The following is a 20,243-nucleotide window of genomic DNA, read 5'->3' on the forward strand; positions in this document are numbered from 1 at the left end:
ATGCTATGGTTTGCAGTTTCATTTGTAGGTGTGCGTTTAGTTAGAAAATGAGTTCCTGGTTGGATGAAGAATTGAAAATGAATGAAATGTTTTGGATTCACTGTCAAGGCGCTTAGTAATAGTTGTTCACCAGTAGCAAGGTAACCTTGAAAAAGGAAAAAAAAAAGGAATCTTAATAAATTGGGCCTCTAATTGACATCGCCATGAAAAGTCCTTGGGCTGTTTAGTGCTACACGGCTTATCAAATTGGGTACTTGTGGTTTTCAACATGGACTCCGTAGTTTAATAAATTTGGTCAAAATTATAAAGAAAAATGTTTGATAAAATCTAATGTACTCAATTACGAAATAGGAAAGACAAACGTACTTTGCCCGGAGGCTCTTCGCTATGCGAAGGTATAGGAGAGGTATGGGGAGGCTGTTTCCGGATTCGAACCCATGACCAACAAGTCACCAAGGCACAACTTTACCGCTGCACCAGGAAAGACAAACGTAACAAAAAAAAAATAGAGTAAAAATGTGCTGTTTGGAAAAAGACGTAAATTATTATATGCTCGTTTTTTGGATGCGTTTTTCATGCTTGTTTGAATGAGTGAAAAGAGTAAAGACAATTAAATATATTAAATAAAATTAGTTTTTATTTAATTTTTAAAGAAACTAAATAAAAAAGAGACAATACTGTCCATGAAGTTTTTGGATATTTTAAAAAAAATGTGTTTGAATAATTATTGGGAATCTTGGAAATATTTAAATATATGTTTGGTTTACACTAATTTTTCATATGAATATATGTCTCATTACTAAAATATCCTTTGAGTTAAAAAAATTATTATGTTTTATATCAACAAATAACTATACTATGAATTGATCTTATATGACTCACACATCGTCCATTATTTAAACATACATATAAAAAAATTAGATTCAAACTTAAAATACAATTTGAGATGTTTTGCATGTTATATAATTTTCACCTAAAGGATGAGAAATAAACCTAGAAGAATCATAGATGAAGATGTAAAGTGAAATTCTGATTTACACAATAACAAAATATATAATAACAAAAATATATAATAGCGGAAATAATAGAATTGGTAGGCAAATTGGGAAGTAATAATGTAGTGAATATTAGTAATAATGGTATAATAATATTTTTACACAATAAATTATATTCTCACTACATAAGAATTCACATTCCCACCCTCCTTCCATAAGAATCAAATCAATACAAAAATAAAATAAACATCGAAATTTCATTTTCCTAAGAGTAAAACATGTTCAAAAATATTTTTTATTACCTTCTAACAATTCTATCTCTATATTTCTGGAAATCTACAAAATTTATGTGAAACAAACGCCATTATCCGTCTGTCTAAGAAAAAACTTCCATTTTTTTATCAAACAAATATTGTAGATTTGGCATTTTTATCGTATTACTTTCTTTCTATTTTCTTTCAACCTTTTTTTTAGCAAGACAAAGGTATATTGCAGTATATTATATTGAATATTACGTTAAAAAATTAATAATTATGAAAAAGTAGACTTTTTTTTTAAATAAGTGAAATTTTAATACCCTTTTTTTCATATTAAGCGATGTTTTAGATTTTCAATAAAGCATTAAATATTTTATTTCAATTTAAACCCAAATAAATAGTTAATTTGATGGAGTCACTCTTCAGATAAAAATAAATAATAAAGATAGTTTATTGAAAAAATTCCCACTTCATAATTCTTAAATTAAAAGAGTTATTATTTATATCATTTTATTTATGTAAAGAAGATAACAATATCGTTTTTACGAGAGTGAAATAATTTCAATGACTATCATATTTATCTTTTATAAATATAGCATGTTGTCATCCACTCGTCCATTTTTTCAACCAAATTATTTTATCAAGTTGTGATAGAAACATCAGAGTTGTTTGTGGTTTTACCTTGTCATAGAAACTTCAGTACTAAGATATTTTTCCTTTGAATAATTCTTCTTCGAACTCGCGTATCAATGTATGGTTGCTGACAAGTGTAAACATCCCAATCAACTTGAAACGAACGGTTCAAGAAAAGTATAAAATTGTAATGATTTTGAACACACTTGTCCTTTTTCTCTTGTCACATTGTTCTGAAGGAACGAATGAATGCTAATGAATTGTGTTTCTCCCTAACCAAACTCATCAATGGATGGTAACGGTTTAACCCGGTTGGCGGAACTACAGTTAGTCGTCGAGGACGTGCACTTACCCCTCTTCATTTTTTAAAATTCATTAAATTTGTAAATAAAATTTTATATTTTTACATTTTATTTTATTTAAATTTATATAATTGAACCCACTAATTTTATTTTTTTATAATTTGCACCCACTCACTCAGAGTTTTAGATCTGCCACATATTTAACCTAGAAAAAATATTTGGCTCATGTTATTCTCACTTTCCTTTTTCCTATTCCCATCCCCTGCTTTTATACTTATTTTTCCATAAAATATCTTTCACGAAAACAAATTTCTGTTGTTGTTGTTGTTTTTCTTATAAAAATTATCGAGTTTGCTTTTTTTTTTTGACAAAATTATTGAATTTGTTAACGCTTATAGTTATTTTAAAAGGGATACTAATTATAAATTCTGACTGGTTGATAATGATAGTGTATTGAAAATAATTTTTTTCGGTGAAACGCCAGTAATGTAATTTTGGTATATTTTTATTAAATAATTTCTGTTAATGCTAATGTTCTTTGCTTCTTCTTTATTTGTTTGGTTAGAGCTTTTTCTTTATTTTTGGTGCATGTCCTTTTTAATTTGCTCAAAGTAACAATGTGCACCACATCTTAGCTTAGGGGACTCTGTTATGTCTTCTGACACTTTTTGATTGGTAGGGAAGAGCCCTACACATACCCCTTTTGAGATATTGTTACGATTTTGCTGATTCGATTAATGTATATAGTTAGATTTCTTGTACAATTTGTGCATTACAGTGAGAGGAACAAGTTCTGTAAATATGTCAGGAAGTTGTTTGAACACAACTCATAATAGGTTAATCTAGTTGAGCTTTAGAGAAACTGTAAAAAAAAAAAAAAAACTCTCACCATGGTAGAACAGGAACAAATGAAGTATTATAAGTAAAATATTAGGAGTTTTAAAAAAATTGCTCAAGTTAAAAGTCATATAAATTCATGAATAATTTTGTTCTCAAATAAAGTTTGAATTTTGATATGTTATGTATGCATTTTGATCATAAGAAACTAATGTTAGTAAATTAACATAAGGTGTGGGATTAATGATGGTGACATGATTAGATTAATGATGAAAACTTTTTAAGTACATATCCAATAGATGAACATTATGTTTAATGAATATATTAAAATAAATTAAATTTGAGAAAACAATTCATTTGTTATCTTTACAAATATTGAATGTACCTTTGATAAAAATCGAAAAAAGGTACAAACATCATAAAAATCTTCACTTTATCTTTCCTAACAATATTTTTTTTTTAGTATTTTGTTTATCATGACAACATAAATATAAATATGAATTATTATAGATTATTTATTTCATTCATGATCCTTTGTTGTAATTAGAAATAAAAAGAAATGATGAAGGGTACTATGGTAAAGGCCTCAAACATTGAATCGTTGAATACAATTATTTATTGGAACCAAATTTTTTGTTTACAAATATTTTCTATAATGCATTTTCTCTACTTTTAGTAATCTATAAGTTTAACGATACAAATTATTTTTTAAAAATACAATTATTTAATACTGTTTCTTTTTAATTTTATACATAAACTGTGTTGTATAATCTAAGTAGCATAACTTTAATTTTAAACCAAGAGAACATTTGTAACACTATTTTTTTAAGATTATTATTTATTGAGTAAGTATATATTTTAATTTATTAATTTTTATATAAAAAAATTCATGGACAAAAAATGAAAAGAAAATGTTTATCATGTTTTTTCCTCAGTGTAAAATAGTCGCAACATTAATATGATTATATGTTGTAAAATTAGACTTATATCTTTAATAATGATAGAAGTAGGTTAATAATTTAAAATTTTTATTTTTTAAATGTTAGTATATATGAAATATATAGTTTACAAGAAAATATTTCATCGGTTACTTTAATAAATTATAATAAAATTCAATGGTAATACATTATATTATACAATTCTCAATCAATCATAAATCATATGATTTTTAAAATAACTTATAATATATAAGGAGCTGTGAAAATAATTGATGTAAGAATTTTTTGTATCTATTTTTTCATTATAATATATTATAATATTTGATATATTCTATTTTATAATAATAATTTCAAAGAAAACTGAGAATTAACATATTTAGTTTTAATAAAATGCTCATAATATTTTAAAAACCATTTTCAATAATTTTTTTTTATAATAAATTATAAACTGATAATTTTTTTATTTTTAACATCTTTTATATATTTAAATAAACCCATAAAACGCATGAATATTACATGTGGCCACAATATTGAAATTTACTATACTTTCTATTGCATAATTATGCTCTTTATGCGTCACTAAGACAAATCTAATTTTGATTTGAATATATAACATAACAACATCAATGGACAATGGCTCAAAAGAAACTCTTCAGGGAACAAACGGGCACACAAAAAGTAAATCCCAAAAGGGAACCAAAATGTTGAGCCATTCAATTCATCAGCAGCATCTGTGCATGTTGGGCAATAATGCAACAGCCACACTATATTATGCGATTTTGGTTATTCAACAAAGTTTTATACTATTAATAACAAAAATAAAAGATTTAATTGTCAATTTGTTCTCAAATATTTTTAAATGATTTAATTTAGTTCTCAAATTTTTTAAATGTTTAATTTGATCATCAAAATTTTAAAAGTAAATCAATTTGATCTCTAAATTATTTTAAATGGTTCAATTTAATCTTTAAATTATTAAAAAATCGACAACTAGTACTGGTACAAAACTACTGATAGAGATTTATCTGATAACTATGTTCTTTTTAAATACTGACAACTAGTTTGATGTTAACTATTTATTTAAAAATTACATTTTTTTTATTCTGATTAAAGATTACATTTGATATATTATAAAGTTATCTAATAAAGATTAATAATTCAATATTTCATCTTAATTAAAATTTTAAAAAAATAAATTTTATGTAATGTTTTAATAATAAAAATATTAATGGTAATTTATCTAACTCATCTTAGGTTGCATATCTTATATTCATTAAACAAAAACAATTGGTTCCTCTAAAAAGACAATTGGTCATAATAAAATTTTAAATAAGAATATTAAAAAGCATTTAAAAACCTTAAAATTTATTCAGTACTTTATTTTTCAAAAATAAAATATAAATTATTTCCTAGGAAAACTTCAAAGAACACAAATTATATAAAATTTAATATTTTCTCCGACTAAAATTAAAATTCTATATTTTAAACCGCTATTTTTTTAAACTTAAATAACTAATATTGACAGTAACTGTGAAGATAAACTACACAAATGAAATAGTATTTATTAGGAGTATACTTAATAATTGATTTTAATTATTTTGTAATTTGTTTTACTAGATTCTGATTTATTTGGTAAAAAACTAGATGTATTTAATAAATAAATTATTTTATAAATTTAATGTCTATGCACTTTTATACTATTATTCAATGATAACTCACCATTTGAATTATTTTATATGTTTTATTAACTTTGATTTTCATAAATAAAAAAAAATATTCCTAATAAAAGTGAGTCACAAACTAAAATTAATAGTAAATGTTATAAGTGGTTCAATAATAAAGTTATCAAAATTTTATGAATCATCTTTTTTTCATCTAGAAAATCTGAATACTTAAATGTCTGAATCAGATCCATTAGGAACAAATGGTATGTTTAGAAATTAATAATTAATTTATTATCAGCTAAAAAGAAGAAAAGAGAAAGGTGTTGAGGTGTTTGGAGGAAAAAGAATGAAGAAAACCGGGATTGTTTCAGTTAGACCGAAACGTGAGCCATGAAAGACTATTCCACACGCACGCCACTTTTCTTCTCCCTCTCTACCATCCGAATTTCTAACGACCTCGCTTTCTTTCTTTCATTTCAACCCTCGTTTATTAATCTTCTTAACCCTTTTTTCTCTTCTCTCCCTTTGATTTCACATCCTCTCTTTCACAGCACTATATATATATATATATATATACATATTTGCGTTTTTCTGCGTTTGCATAGCTGCATTCTGAGCTCCTTCACTCTGTTTGGGTTTCGCTTCCATTCTCCGCTATCTATTCGTAAGTGCCTCTTTTTTTCCCCCTTTTTTCTTAACATGTGTGATGGAGTTTTTGTGTTCTCATTTCCTTGCCTTTCTCTCTTGTGGGTTTTGTTTGTTTTGCAAAAACAAAAAAACCGAATGCCCAATTGGAATTCCATGAAAAAGTTTTGATCTTTCCCCCTCTTAAAATTAGGTGAAAGAATCACCCAATGGGAACTGATGATACAAAATGCACTTTCCAGGTGTTACTTTTTTGTTAATTAGATTCTTACATTGTTTAAGTATCATGATAATTGTCACTAATCTCTCTCAATGAAGCTTCACTGAGAGTCAGATTGCAACTGAGTAAACAAGTTCATTGTTTCAATAATTTTGCCTTTTTTTTTTCTTCCCCTGTCTTTACTGTGAACAAAGGATGATGAATTGATGTTCTTTCTTCCTCTTTTCTTTGTGGCAGACTTTAACTGTATGGAAATTGTGACAGATAATCTGAGGTTGAATTATACATGTGTAGGTTACAACGAATGGATCAAAGCTTAAATTTTATTTTAATGAATTTCTTTCAAGGAATGAATCTAGTATTAGTTAAAGCTTAAATTTTATTTTAATGTTTTTCTTTTCCTTTTCCAGTTGTTGTGAATAATTTGTTTTGGTTTATGTTGTTGCTATACTTGTCATGGTATCATGGACCTTCCTCATATTTTATGTCTGTTATAAACTTTCTTCGTATTCTATAGCATGAAATCCTCTTGGATGGGCATCAAAATATAAAATCTTATTTCCTAAATATGGTTTAAAGGATGCAAACATAAATATCTGAGGAAGTCTTACTAAAATGCTAGACACTCATTTCTACAGATTTATGTTAAGGAAGTGAGCACTGATACTGTAAGGTTCTTCAGCCAAATGTCTATAATGTTTTAGGTCTATTATGTTTAATTTCACCCCTCTCATAGATTTACTTCAAATTGGTTGTATTGTTTGAATGCTATTTGTTTTTGTTCTAGCTAAATTTGTCTTAGTGTTGTCGTTTCTTTATTTGAACTGATGGCAACTAGTCCTGTATGTGGTTCAGGCTTTAAAGTTTATTGAATGAAAACTGTTATCGTGGCATTATTAAGTATATAAATTGAGCCCTCTTTCCACAATCTGGAAATTCTTTTGTTTAAGTTTTCTATATAATAAAGTGGCTCTTTCTAGCAGTTTACACACATCGGAAACATATCAAGTGAGAGTGTAAGAGCATGGAAAGAGTTAATCTTGACCAAACAACCCTATATGGATGGTTAGGATTAGTTTTTGAGTAAAACCAATCATGATCTTCCATTTATTGTTGTTTAGTTAAGATTAAACCTTCTCACCTTTGATGCTGACTTGATATGTGTGTGTGCGTGTGTGTTGAAACTGTTCAATTGCATTTCATGTGTCTGAAAGTTCTCTTTAGACCTAAATACCAGTGATGTGATATTGATAGTTTTGAGAATGAATTTCTTAAACCAGGAGATGAGCATGCTTAGTCCTGAAGGTGAACTGAAAATAAGTTTTGGCTATCAATGCAATAGTGATAGAGCTATATCTTGTAATGAAATCCAAAGAACAAGCAGTTTCTCTTGGTTGTCTGGTGCTGCCTTAAGTGCAAATGCTACACTTGCCAACACAAACATCTGCAATGGTGTAATAGGAGAAGAAATCCTTCCGAGTTTGGACTCTCCTAAATCGTTTCGTAGGGTGCCCTCTTCACCAAGTTTTCCAAAGTTGGACATGTTATCATCTTCTGTCAATAGTAGTTTGTCAAACCTAAGTTGCAGCCCATCCACCCCAAGTAATATGCTTGAATATGACCCTTTTACGTTAAGATCCATAAGTGCTCCTTCCAGAAGTGAAGGTTTTCTTAATGGCATGGAAGTTCAAGTTGCTGGAGGAGCTGCTGGTGAAGATAGAGTTCAAGCAGTTTGTTCTGAAGAAGATGGGTGGCTCTTCTGTGCAATTTATGATGGCTTTAATGGGAGAGATGCAGCTGACTTTCTGGCCGGCACCCTTTATGACAGTATCATATCTTATTTTAACATGTTATACTGGGATTTGGAACCAGATTCCCTAAAAGCTTCTAACAATGAGAGTATGGGTGGATCCTTTCAATATAATTTTAATGATAGTCTTAATCTTCAGGAGCGTCAATCTCTGTCAAAAATTAAGGGAAACAATTCTAGTCTTGACTGTTTTGCAAACAATATTCCACATTCCAAGTCGAAAGCATCTCCTAAATCATTTTCACAAACTACAGTACTTGATGGCCTCCAACATGTTCTTAGTCAGGTTGAGAATGATTTCCTATACATGGTTGAGCAGGAAATGGAGGAACGTCCAGATTTAGTTTCGATTGGATCTTGTGTTTTACTTGTGCTTCTTCATGGGAATGATTTGTACACACTTAATCTAGGCGACAGTAGAGCAGTGTTGGCAACATGCATCACAGATAACAGTTTGAATGCGAATGAGAGATTGAAGGCTATCCAACTTACAGAGAGTCACACTGTTGACAATGAAGCTGAAAGAGCTCGACTTCTTGCTGATCATCCTGATGATCCTAAAACCATAGTAGCAGGGAAAGTGAAGGGAAAACTGAAGGTTACAAGAGCTTTAGGAGTGGGCTACCTGAAAAAGGTTGGCATTATTTTTTATATTTTAGTCAATAAGGTTCCAAAAGATTTTGAATTGTGATTTTCTTTATTTAAAGAAGCAAATACACAGGTTATTATAAAGTTTTAATAACCCTCTGATATCCAAGCTACAAATGATGAGTGGATGGAAGAAGTGTTGAGTTTGCTGGTTTATAAACCCCAATTATTTTAAAGAGACTTGATTTTTCTTCTTTTTCTTCCCCACAGAAAATTCTGAATGACGCATTGATGGGAATCCTTCGAGTTCGTGATCTTAAAAGCCCGCCATATGTTTCTACTGATCCATCATTGAATGTGCACAAAATCTCAGATTCTGATCAATTTGTTATAGTTGGGAGTGATGGTTTATTTGACTTCTTCAGCAATGATGAAGCAGTACAGCTTGTAGAGTCTTATATCTTGAGAAACCCTTTTGGTGATCCAGCAAAATTTCTTATTGAGCAACTAGTTGCAAGAGCAGCTGATTCTGCAGGTCATTTTTTAAGTTCTCATACTAAATCTAATTTTCCTTGCATGAATATAAATTTATCTTGTATTATGGTTGGTTACACAAGTGATTCTCTTGCAGGCTTCAGCATGGAAGAGTTGATGAATGTTCCGGATGGGAGGAGGAGGAAGTACCATGATGATGTGACCGTAATGGTGATCATCCTTGGGATGAATCAACGGACTTCAAAAGCATCAATTTGCCTCTAGAGACTGACCAAAGAAAATTTGCAATATCTGAAGCTTTTCAATGGACACCTTGGACAAGTGGTATTTCTTAGGAAGTTTTGATATTCATAGTGTACATAAGACATATAGAACTTAGAATCCTTGGTTCCTTTGGTATTTCAAAATTTTGCAGTATTTTTTCTATTTGTTGGAACATGAATTATAGAAATGTTTTGCTTGTATATAATATATTAATGAAATTTAGCTTTTATGTTGAAAAATACATGCTTTATATTTTAATTAAAGTTATAAAAAAACCTATATTAAAATAGAAATCAGAAGATTTAAATAAAGAGTACAATTGTTACTTAAAATACTTTTCTTATGAGTTGATTTGCTTTATATTTGAATTGAGAAACATGCATGCTCCGAGTATATGAAAAGAAGTAAAAGAATGTAAAATTTAAGCATGCATAAAAATAAAAGTGCTTCATTTTTTGCCTTTCGGGACTTCCCTGGGCGGAATATGTATAGTCTCTTGGTTTCCTAACATTCTTTTTTGTAGTTTTTGATAGGAAATGATGAAATATTTTGAATTTGGATGCTCTCAGTAATATGATATGGTCATATGAAATAGAAAGATTATCTGTTCACAGAGCTACTAGCTATTGGTTTTGTATAAGGGATGGGTACCCCTCGTACCCTTTGTCCTCTTTTTTAATGAAATGAATTTCTTTTGCTGATAAAAAATATATAAAATAGAAAGATACAATTTTTTTTATAAGTGAGACTTATTATGATACAAATTATATCCTTCTTATCATGTTACTCAACAATGTAAAAGAATCAAAATTCAAATATTTTTAAGGTTGCTTTTTTTTATCAAAAGTTGTGGTGGACCTTTTTCAAATCAATATAAAATCTTAAAAATTAATTTAGTATTTATATTTAAACTAATTTACATTTTTATGTACATGAATTTCTAACATTGTTTGAAGTGTTATAAAATTCCATCATAAAAGTACATGAATTTCCTTCGCTTCAGGCTTCTAAAAATTGACTAACGATACATAGTTCTTTTAATGATTTTGTATTTTATTTCATTGATATACACAATGGTTTAGGTTCACATGTAAATCAACTCACATGGATTAGTGTACCGATATCCCTCCACCCAAAATGCATGATGGATTATGGTAGAAATAAAAAAGAGGTAAGAAGAAAATAGATAATATAGAAAGATTAAGTAATAGAAGTAATAAATGACATGATAGAACAAAAAAATAAGGTAGAAATGAATTCGAGATCGTTATCTCTTATTTTGTGTTTGGATCAAGAATTTCAAAATTTTAAGGAATTTGAAATGTTTAAAATTTGAATTGTTTTGATTTTAATTTCTTTCATTTTTTAAATGTTTTGTTTGGATAAATCAATTCAAATTTCTTTCATTTTAAATTCTTTGTTTGGATAGGGCAATTCAATTTTCTCCATATGCAAAATTTAAATTTTATATTTTAAATAGATGAAATTTTAATATTAATTTTTATAAAAAATAAACACAATCTAATTTTGAAATATTAATTAAAAAATATTTTCAATTTTTAATAATTTATAAATATAAAATATTTATAATTTTAACTAGGATTGTTTTGCCTAACCACAACTAGTAATGTTTTTAAACCGGCATCAACCAAGCCTATTTTTCGGTCGACATCAAATAAGATTTTTTTTGTCAAAGTATACTGGGAATATTTGTCAGCTGACATCAGTTGGGGCTATTTTTTTGCTAACGCTGGTTGAATCTATTTTTCAGTCGATGTTGGCTAGATTTTTTTACCAACGTTGGCTAGGGTTTGTTTGGCCGACACCGGCTAGAGTCTTTTTGAACGACATTAGCCAAGGCTATTTTTAGCCAACGTCGGCCTAAAAAATCATAGCAGGCGTTGACAAAAAAATCTACCCAATATCGGCTAAAAAATAGCTGGGTCGATGCCAACTAATAGAACCTACCTGATGTCGGCTGAAAAACATCATTGGTCAATGTTGGCCGAAAAATCCCTAGTCGAAGTTGGTTAAAAAATAGCCCTGACCAATGTCGAACAAAAAATCCTACCCAACATCGGCTATAAAATATCCTTGGCTGATGTTGTCTAAAAAATAGTTTTGACCGATGTTGACCGAAAAAACTCTAGTGGATGTCGACTGTAAGAACCTAGTCGATTTCAACTAAAAATAGTCATGTCCGATGTCGTTCAAAAATACCTAGTTGGTGTTAACAGAAAAAACCCTAGCCAACATCAACCAAAAAAACCTAGCTAATGTGGTTAAGAAATAGCTCTGGCTGATGTCAGCTAGAAAACCCTAGTCGATGTCAGCAAAAAAATCCTAACCGACGTTGGCTAAGAAAATCTAGTTGACATAAGCCAAAACACCCTAGCTAACATCGGCTAAAAAATAACCCTAGCCGATATTGGCTAAAAAAATAGCTTTGGCTAATGTTTGCTAGAAAAACCTAGCTGATGTCGGCTGAAAAACCCTAACAGGTGTCTACTCAAAAGTTAGTCATGACCGATGTCAGTAGAAAAAATTTAGCCAACGTCGACCAAAAAAATCATTGGTCAACATCAACTGAAAAAACCTGGATGACAAGGATAAAAAAAATCCTTGGTCGATGTTAGCAAAAATTTCCCATGACTGATGTCAGTGAGAAAATAACCCTAACCAACATCATCTAAAAAAAACCTTAGCCGATATCGGCAAAAAATAGCCTTGGTTGACATCATACAAAAAAATTCTAACTGAAAAAATCTCGGCCAACGTTAGTAAAAAACAACTTATGTCAATATCGACCATAAAAATTTTGGTCACCCGTAGTTGTGAGTGTTGAGCGAGAAAGATTCGCGAGCAAGAACGTGAGCATCTCCAAAAAAAGAATTTCAAATTCTATATTTTTTGAAAGAATTTGAAATCTCACTGTTTTAGTCAATCAAAATGATTCATAAAAATACCAAAAATTAAATCTCATTTTAAATACTCTATCAAAACAAGCTATTTTATGATGAATCATCTTAAATTCCTTGAAAAAATAAATTTCCCTATTAAATTACTCCATCCAAACATACTATTAGTGTCGTGACATGTTGAGGAATTTAACAAACTATAATGTTTGTTTTGTTAGGATACAAACGAATTTTGTCGTTCATAGTTTAGCTAGAGGAACAAATTCCTATGACCACCATCACTTTTGTGATTTACCTAATTTTATTGCTGCGCAAGTTACTTTGGAAATAATGAGGCAATTTTTATCAAACGAAAAGAAAAGAAATGATATGGAAGAGAAAGACTATATTTGTTTCCTAGATAAAACTGCGATAGCATGAATTTCAATGCATATATAACAAAAACAAAATGCTTTTACAAAAGTAAGTTGCAGACAACCCAATGATAACGCAAACGTGCACAAAGTGGGAGGATTATAAGTATTTTCCCAAACAAAATGAAATATGCCAAGGACAGAAATATGCAATAAATGAATGTTTTAAAAGGAATATGTGTACCCTCCAAACCAAGTTTAGTGGCCAACCTCAGTTTTAGGTAAATGCAACTGAAAGCTTTAAGGGAGATTGTGAAGCTCAAAATTTTGTTCTCACTAAGGAGAAGTATCAAGGAGTTTTGACTCCTTCAATAGTCACAAATTTCAACCAGTCCTCATATTTCTAATCAAGTTACTGTTAACTCGAAGAATCCATTCGCATATATTCCTTACAATGGTAAGATTTTTTTTCCTACCATCTATTGGGGTATTAAATAGTGGTGCAATTGACATGTATCTTTTTCTTCTTATTTTCGTATAAAACCCTTACCTATAAAATTGTCTGATGGTGTTGCTATATTTGCTCATTCTTTTTGCTAGTTCTTGTTGTTACAATGATTTATGGCAAATCGAAAAAATTACTTGATAAGTCGCGGACAATGTCGCTTTCTTTAAGATGTTTCGTGACACTGCCAAAAAATTGTGCAAGCAGACTATCAACCACGAAATTTCCAGGATAAAACAGCTCAGATCACTGTATAAGATTCCCACTGCACTGAGGGAACCTTTCTAGAATTACACCCTCTTGTATGACTTGAAAAATCACTCTAAAGCCACCCGAAAATATGACTTGAAAAGTCACTCTAATAGCCCACCGAAAATATGACTTGAAAAGACACTCTTATAGCCAACCAAAAATATGACTTGAAGTTTGTCGGAAATGCATCAACTGAAATATGGGAGAGAGAAAGAAAAGTTGAGAAAATGCTTCTCAACTGGGACAAGAAAAAAATGAAGAAAGGGGTTCTCTATATATAGGGAGTGAAACACTATTCAAATGTTTATCTTGAGCGATGTGAGACTTAAAACCTTATTTTTTCTCCTTTTTTTTTTTCAAACTTTCACTCATTTTTTGCTTTGTTCTAACGGTTCCCCTCTCACTCAACATCATATATATCCTGAGCAATGTTTTATATATTCCTTTTCTTCTCTTTTAATTTGATCTTCATTTCAAAATTGACAGAATCCTTATCTTGTGTCTTATGTTTTGATTCAAATATCTGTGATATCCAAGAGAAGAGTACAAGAAGGATGATTGGTTCAGCTGAAGCTTTCAATGGATTATACGTCCTATAAGAGTGTCTCACTTTCCTGTTCTTTATTGCACCAAGCCAATTTCTAGTCATATTATGCTATTGATCCTATTAATGTTTTACCTACCGATGTTTAACATCTTAGGTTAGGACATGCACCCAATTTCTGCTTAGAAAGTATCCAAGATAAATTTTCTTTCAAGAAAAGTAATAGATCATACATTTATTATTTTTGCAATATTGCCTACTTTTTTTTTATCAACACAATTAAATCTAATGAATGTTTTGATTTGATACATATTGACATCTAGGGTCATTATTTCATCCCTTCTGTACATGGTCATAAATACTTATTGATGATCATATTCGATAGATACACTTCTATCTTATGAAATGCAAAGCTGAAGCATCTAAAATATGTAGAACTTTGTTTCACTTGTTCAAACTCAACTTAACAAGAAAGTTAAAATAGTAAGAAGTGATAACGGGTTCAAATTAATTATCATGACTAAGTTCTAAGGAATGGCATTGAAAAAAAAATTATGTGTTATGTTAAAGGATCCCCAAGCTAGGGACTATTTTTCCATTCAATTCAAACCTACAACTGAAGGCATATGGTAAAAACAATTGGACATCATGCCATGACACTAGATAGGTGATTGACTTCTGTGAAGTAAAGTACCAAGCAATGACAATTGTAACATGTAAAATTCAATAGCTAAGCTAACCTATCTTCTTTAGGATTTCAGGGTTGCTTTTAAAACTCATTCTTTCCTTTTCTGTGATAGTTAATCTCCCCTGCATATAGTTACGAATTCAATCTTCCTTAAATAGACAAAACACATTAAAGTGGATTATCATATAGTGTGAAAAGAGTCTACAAGGCTAGCTAATTCATCTTCTTCCTGTTCTCCTCTTCACGATAATTGGCATATGCATATACTAAAGCTTTAAGTCTTCAAGCTTTTTGTCGAATTGTTTCTAAGGTGGGTCTAATTAAAATATATTCTCCAACTAGCAAGGGGTAACAAATGATACACATTTGGTGCAAGATTGACTCAAAATTAGTCATTTTTATACACTTTGTGTTTTTCCTTTTCTATGTAAATATTGTTAGTTAGGATGTTTACAGACTATATTTTATTATTTCTAATTATCTATTTGGTAGCATAGGAAAATATTCTCTTTAGTTATAATAAGGTATAAATAGATAATTTTTGTACCAATTCAAAAACCAATGGAATTATTTCATATTTTCACCATTTTTTTGTTTTTTTTTTGTCATTTCATTTAGCTTTATTTTCTGTTAAAAATATATATTATTTATTTTATTGATGAGTTTATAAAAGAAGAGGTTACAAAAGAAAGAGGACACTTTTGGGGTACATGTTTAATTTTAAAGTTTAGAATATTAGATTAATTGTCACTCATATGTTAATTTAGACCCGACCAAAAAGTGTTTTTTTAGTGAATTTCAACTTTTGCTCCACAAATAAAGAGAACACGCACATGTCTCCAAAACTTGAACCAAACTTGGCACAAATCACGGCTTAGCCACCAAGGAGTGTCCCCGTAGGTGGAGTATAATGTTCAAACAGTACACTATTTCAATATTGAAAAATTAATGTGATATATAATACTACTGTGTATAATTATTTTTACTTTTCACTTTTTTTTATATCTTTTTTCATACATATATAGAAAAATATATCCTAAAACCAAACGACATAACTTTTTGTGGTCCTGCTTTGATAACATTTTCATTGTTCAAAATTATTCAGTCATAATTCCCAAGGAAGAATTTGTTCAGCAATGTTGATTTTGGTGGCCTGCATTTACATTTCAGAATTTTAGTAACGTAGCTTTTGATAGTCTGCAACTCTGCATATATACACAGTTCCTTCACCAACTGAGATTCGATCTAACCAATCGAAGGGACTAATCTGTGAATTAATATTCGAATTCTTGTTAGAAAAAAATGTACATATTTACTACCTAATCATACATCTTAATAAGATTGCCTTAAAAATAACCCACTGGATCCGGCCTAGTGGTTGAGATCAAGATAGAAAACATGACATAAGTTTAAACCTTAGTGTGACTATTCTACATTCAATAAAAAGATGGCTTTAAAAAATAGGTTAAATTAATTTTTTAATCTTCTAATTTATTTTTTAAAATTAATTTGATTCTTTAATTTTTCTCAGATTCAATTTAATTTTTTTAATTTTTAAAATTTATTCAATTTAATTATATTATCTAAATTGAGTTAACGATGTTAAGAAGTTGTATTTTGTAATGATTTAAAATTATCATAAAATAGTTTTAAACTGTCATAAAATATATATTTTTTAACACCTTCAATTTAATTTAGATAAGAGGACTAAATTAAAACAAAAAAATATAAAAAACTAAATTAAACTTGAAAAATAAATTAGAAAAAAAACTAATTTAACTAAAAAAAATGGGGAAAAAATACATTTCCTTCCTGAGAAAGTGTGCTACAAATTAGAGTATTAGACCCTCCCCTTGGGCCTTTTTAGGACTGCAACAGGAAACAAAGATTCTTTTTCCAAGTTGCACAACTTGAACCAGTTTCCAAATTCGACCCACCTGACATTAGATGTGTCCCCCACCATATTCCTTTTGGTTTTTCCCTTCTCTCTGGTCCATTCCAAAGTGCACTATTTCCTCTTAAACCATCAAGAGAAAATGTCAACCTTTAATTTATTTCATTTATAATCCACATATTGCTTCTTTCTTCTACTGCTTCAACTTTGCTGAAACAGCTTTCCTCAAAAATTGCGCTTTTGCACATGACAATTTTTTTCACCTGGATTATCTTGGGGGCCTTATCCTTTTGCAAATGAGCATATAGATTTTGATAGGAGATACTTATCCCTAGCCACCATAATGCAGTCAAACTTTGAAGGAAATATGACCCCGTTAACAATCATGATGATATGCACTTTTTCTTGTTACCATCACAGAATTTCCTTCTCCTAAATTTGAATTTAATAATGACATATATGATTATCAAAAGGTGCCACATTAGGCCATGGTTTGCAATTTGCTACATAAACAAAGCTAAAACCAAATATAGAAAATGTCACCAAAACACTTTTAACACTTTTTTTTTTTAACACGAACTCTTTTATCGATAGTAATATAAAAACATTCTGATCTTTGTTAGATATCACTTTGTTATGCTGTATAACCCCATTTTTTTAAATTTTTTTTATCACTTCACCCTCTCTCTTTTGTTTTTTATTTTCTTTCACCACTTGCAACATATAGGTACACATCTAGTTAAGTAAAATTCAACATAAATCTAATAATTTGTAATAGTCAACCAATATATGGGTTCCATTTCTTATTTGGTGGATGTCATTCCTAAATTATTGGGATCCACATGCAATATAATAGATAAAAATAAGTGTGTTAAAAATAGTGATAGAAAACATAGTATGTTTGGTTTGTAGTTATGCAAATGTACTTAAGAAGAAAAAATACAACTTTTTCTTATTTTCATGTTTTAGAAGGTGTGAACCATGTTTGTAGTAATTCTTGCAAACGGATTTCCAAACGCATCTTTTTTTTTTTTTATCAATATTTCAGTTTTCTGATGTGTAAACAGCATGACAATCACTATATTTTCTTGATTATGGTCAGGAATTATAAGGTTAACTTAATAGCTACGAAAAAAAAATTAAAAATTGAAGAAAGAAGAAAAAAAATATCATAAATTCAAATCTTCACACTAACATTAGATAAAAAAAAAAAAAAACATTTCCTCATCACAAAAATATCAATGTCAAACTATCTAGGCCATAATAATAATAATAATAATAATGTCCATGGTACAACATTCTCTTTAGTCTTTACTTATAAGTCTTCACATAACATAACAGCCATTAGCATTTTCATCACTGAAGATCTCAAAGGAAACCAACGGTGGTGATTGAAATTGATAATGACCATCATGGTCTAGACCAGCACACGTGTAGGGTGAAGATGGAACATAGAAATAATAAGAAGGATAAAATCTGTTATAAGCTGCAACATTAACCATCGGAGGATAGTAACCAGTTTCTGGGAACGACAACGATTGCTGACGTGGAGGGCTCACATTCACCTGGCCCACAAGATCCTCAAACTGCAATCCAGTGTGTGCAGGTGCACCAGTAGATTCTGCTGCTGCTGAACTCAAACTACTCTGAACTTTCTTTTTCTTCTTCTTACCAGAACCACCACCCTCCGCCGGAACATGGTCACCGGAGGGGGACTTTTCCGGCGAGTTGTTGCTGCTCTTGTTCACACTGCTACACTTGGCAGTGGTAGTAGCATTTTTTTCAGCTCCCTTGTTTTCCAAGCTCTGTGGTTCTCTTGCTTCATTCTTCTTCTTCTTCTTCTTTTTCTTCCCTTTGCCGGCGATTCTTTCGTCGTCGAGGTTGAGATTCTCCGGCCATATCTCGGCGTGTTTTCCGGCTCTGATCAGTTTCCTGAGAAGGATCTCTACACCAACACTTCCGGTGACTGTTACTTTCTGCTGCTGTTGGTCTATTGTTGCAGTGAAAACACCTACAAAAAGTAGTGTAACATTTATTTTTAGAATTGGGGTTTGAATTGAACCTAATTCAATTACAAAACTTAACTCATGTATGGTATAAGAGTTGTCTTGGCTTATATACACCTTTGGTGACATTTCTAACAAAAGCTAATAAATTAATATTTGCTGATAAAAAAGACATTATTTTGTTCTTGTCATTAGTCAGGATCTATAACATTTTCTTTTGTGTGTATGCTACCCAAAGCACTGTTTCTGTCTTCTGGTTCAGAATGCTATGTGGGAATAATAGTGTAATTTACTCGTGCATGGGAAAAACAAGTGTACGAAAAAATAGTTGAAATAATGAAATATGAAGCTAGTTTTTTGTTTTATTTTTCTAGCAAATATTTGTAGAGTACTGCTAGACAAAGAAAGGGAAATTTTCTGTTCAAACTGTGTGGTATATACGGTACCGTCAATGCTCTTCAGAACTTTCTTTACTTTCCTCCTGCAACCTTCACAGTGGATGGAAACTTTCAAGAACCATGTCTAGGAGAATAAAAGAGAGTTAAATAATTAGCTTTAGTGTATTAAAGAAGATAAATTTGAAGAACCAAAAAATGTGTACACATATGCATTATTATGTGTCTTTTAATTGAGGTAAGGTAGTAAGCAGTACCTGATAGTTCAAAGGTTGTGAAGCAAGTTGAGGAGGTTTTGCATCCATTGAGAGAAGGAAGTAGAAGTGCTTGAAACTTGAATTGAAGGATTGAAGGGATTTGAGACTTGGAAGGAGAGAAAGAAGAATTGAGTGTGGGGCATGAAAAAAAAGAAGGGAGAAAACGCCAAGAAAGTACTTGGGGGTGTGCACTCTGTTGGGGAGCAAAGTGTGCAGGCAAAGATGAATGGCTATCAAAGTATAATGTGACAATGACACAAGGACACACTGCTCCTACTGCATTATTTTGCAATATTAGTGCATGCATGATTTTTTTTTTCTACCTTCCCCTTCTTGCATTTTTATTTAATCTCTATCTTCGGTTGAGGTTAATTTTAAAAGAAAAGTAGGATACTAGGAAAAAATAGTGATCCTTTATTTTTATAGGCACTCGTGTACTGTGTTAATTATATTTATATTCACTCTTTCTTTTACCATGCTTGCATTGTTTTCTTGTCTCTTGTAGCTGTACTGGGCTTTTGTTTCATCTGCAAGATATTTGTTTGTTGTTTGTAGGAAGCTATTTGTTATGCTTCTAGATGAGATTCTTTTTTGTAACTTTGTTATCTACATTTATTATTGACACATCTATCATATTTATCATGGATAATAGTACCAACTTTTTAAAAGATTTTTCTTAGCTATTGACCTAAGTTGGATTAGGATTAAGTTGTCTTCACAGTATGCCTTGAGAAAGCAGATATCAACTTTCTTGCACGAACAAACACATGGGAACAAAATTTC

The 20,243-nt window shown here is 30.2% G+C and overlaps 2 protein-coding genes across 3 annotated transcripts; one reads left to right on the top strand and one right to left on the bottom strand.

The window, feature by feature from the left end:
- Positions 1-5,945: 5,945 nt before the first annotated feature.
- LOC114367813 (probable protein phosphatase 2C 40) lies at positions 5,946-9,848 on the top strand. 2 transcript variants are annotated; one of them, XM_028325016.1, is made up of 5 exons: positions 5,946-6,290; positions 6,465-6,513; positions 7,772-8,935; positions 9,160-9,424; positions 9,521-9,848. In XM_028325016.1, exons 2-5 carry the CDS (start codon positions 6,481-6,483, stop codon positions 9,646-9,648), a joined length of 1,590 nt encoding a protein of 529 aa, XP_028180817.1. In that variant the 5' UTR covers positions 5,946-6,290; positions 6,465-6,480; the 3' UTR covers positions 9,649-9,848. The 2 variants fall into 2 exon arrangements, with proteins under 2 accessions (XP_028180817.1, XP_028180818.1); XM_028325017.1 differs by lacking the exon at positions 6,465-6,513.
- Positions 9,849-18,030: 8,182 nt separating this feature from the next.
- On the bottom strand, positions 18,031-20,243 carry LOC114367607 (heavy metal-associated isoprenylated plant protein 35-like). Its single transcript, XM_028324795.1, has 3 exons — positions 19,461-20,243; positions 19,255-19,330; positions 18,031-18,813 (listed from the first exon to the last, which is right to left on the bottom strand). Exons 1-3 carry the CDS (start codon positions 19,506-19,508, stop codon positions 18,128-18,130), a joined length of 810 nt encoding a protein of 269 aa, XP_028180596.1. The 5' UTR covers positions 19,509-20,243; the 3' UTR covers positions 18,031-18,127.

Source organism: Glycine soja, chromosome 9, assembly GCF_004193775.1.
Source record: "Glycine soja cultivar W05 chromosome 9, ASM419377v2, whole genome shotgun sequence".
NCBI classification, from domain to species: domain Eukaryota; kingdom Viridiplantae; phylum Streptophyta; class Magnoliopsida; order Fabales; family Fabaceae; genus Glycine; species Glycine soja.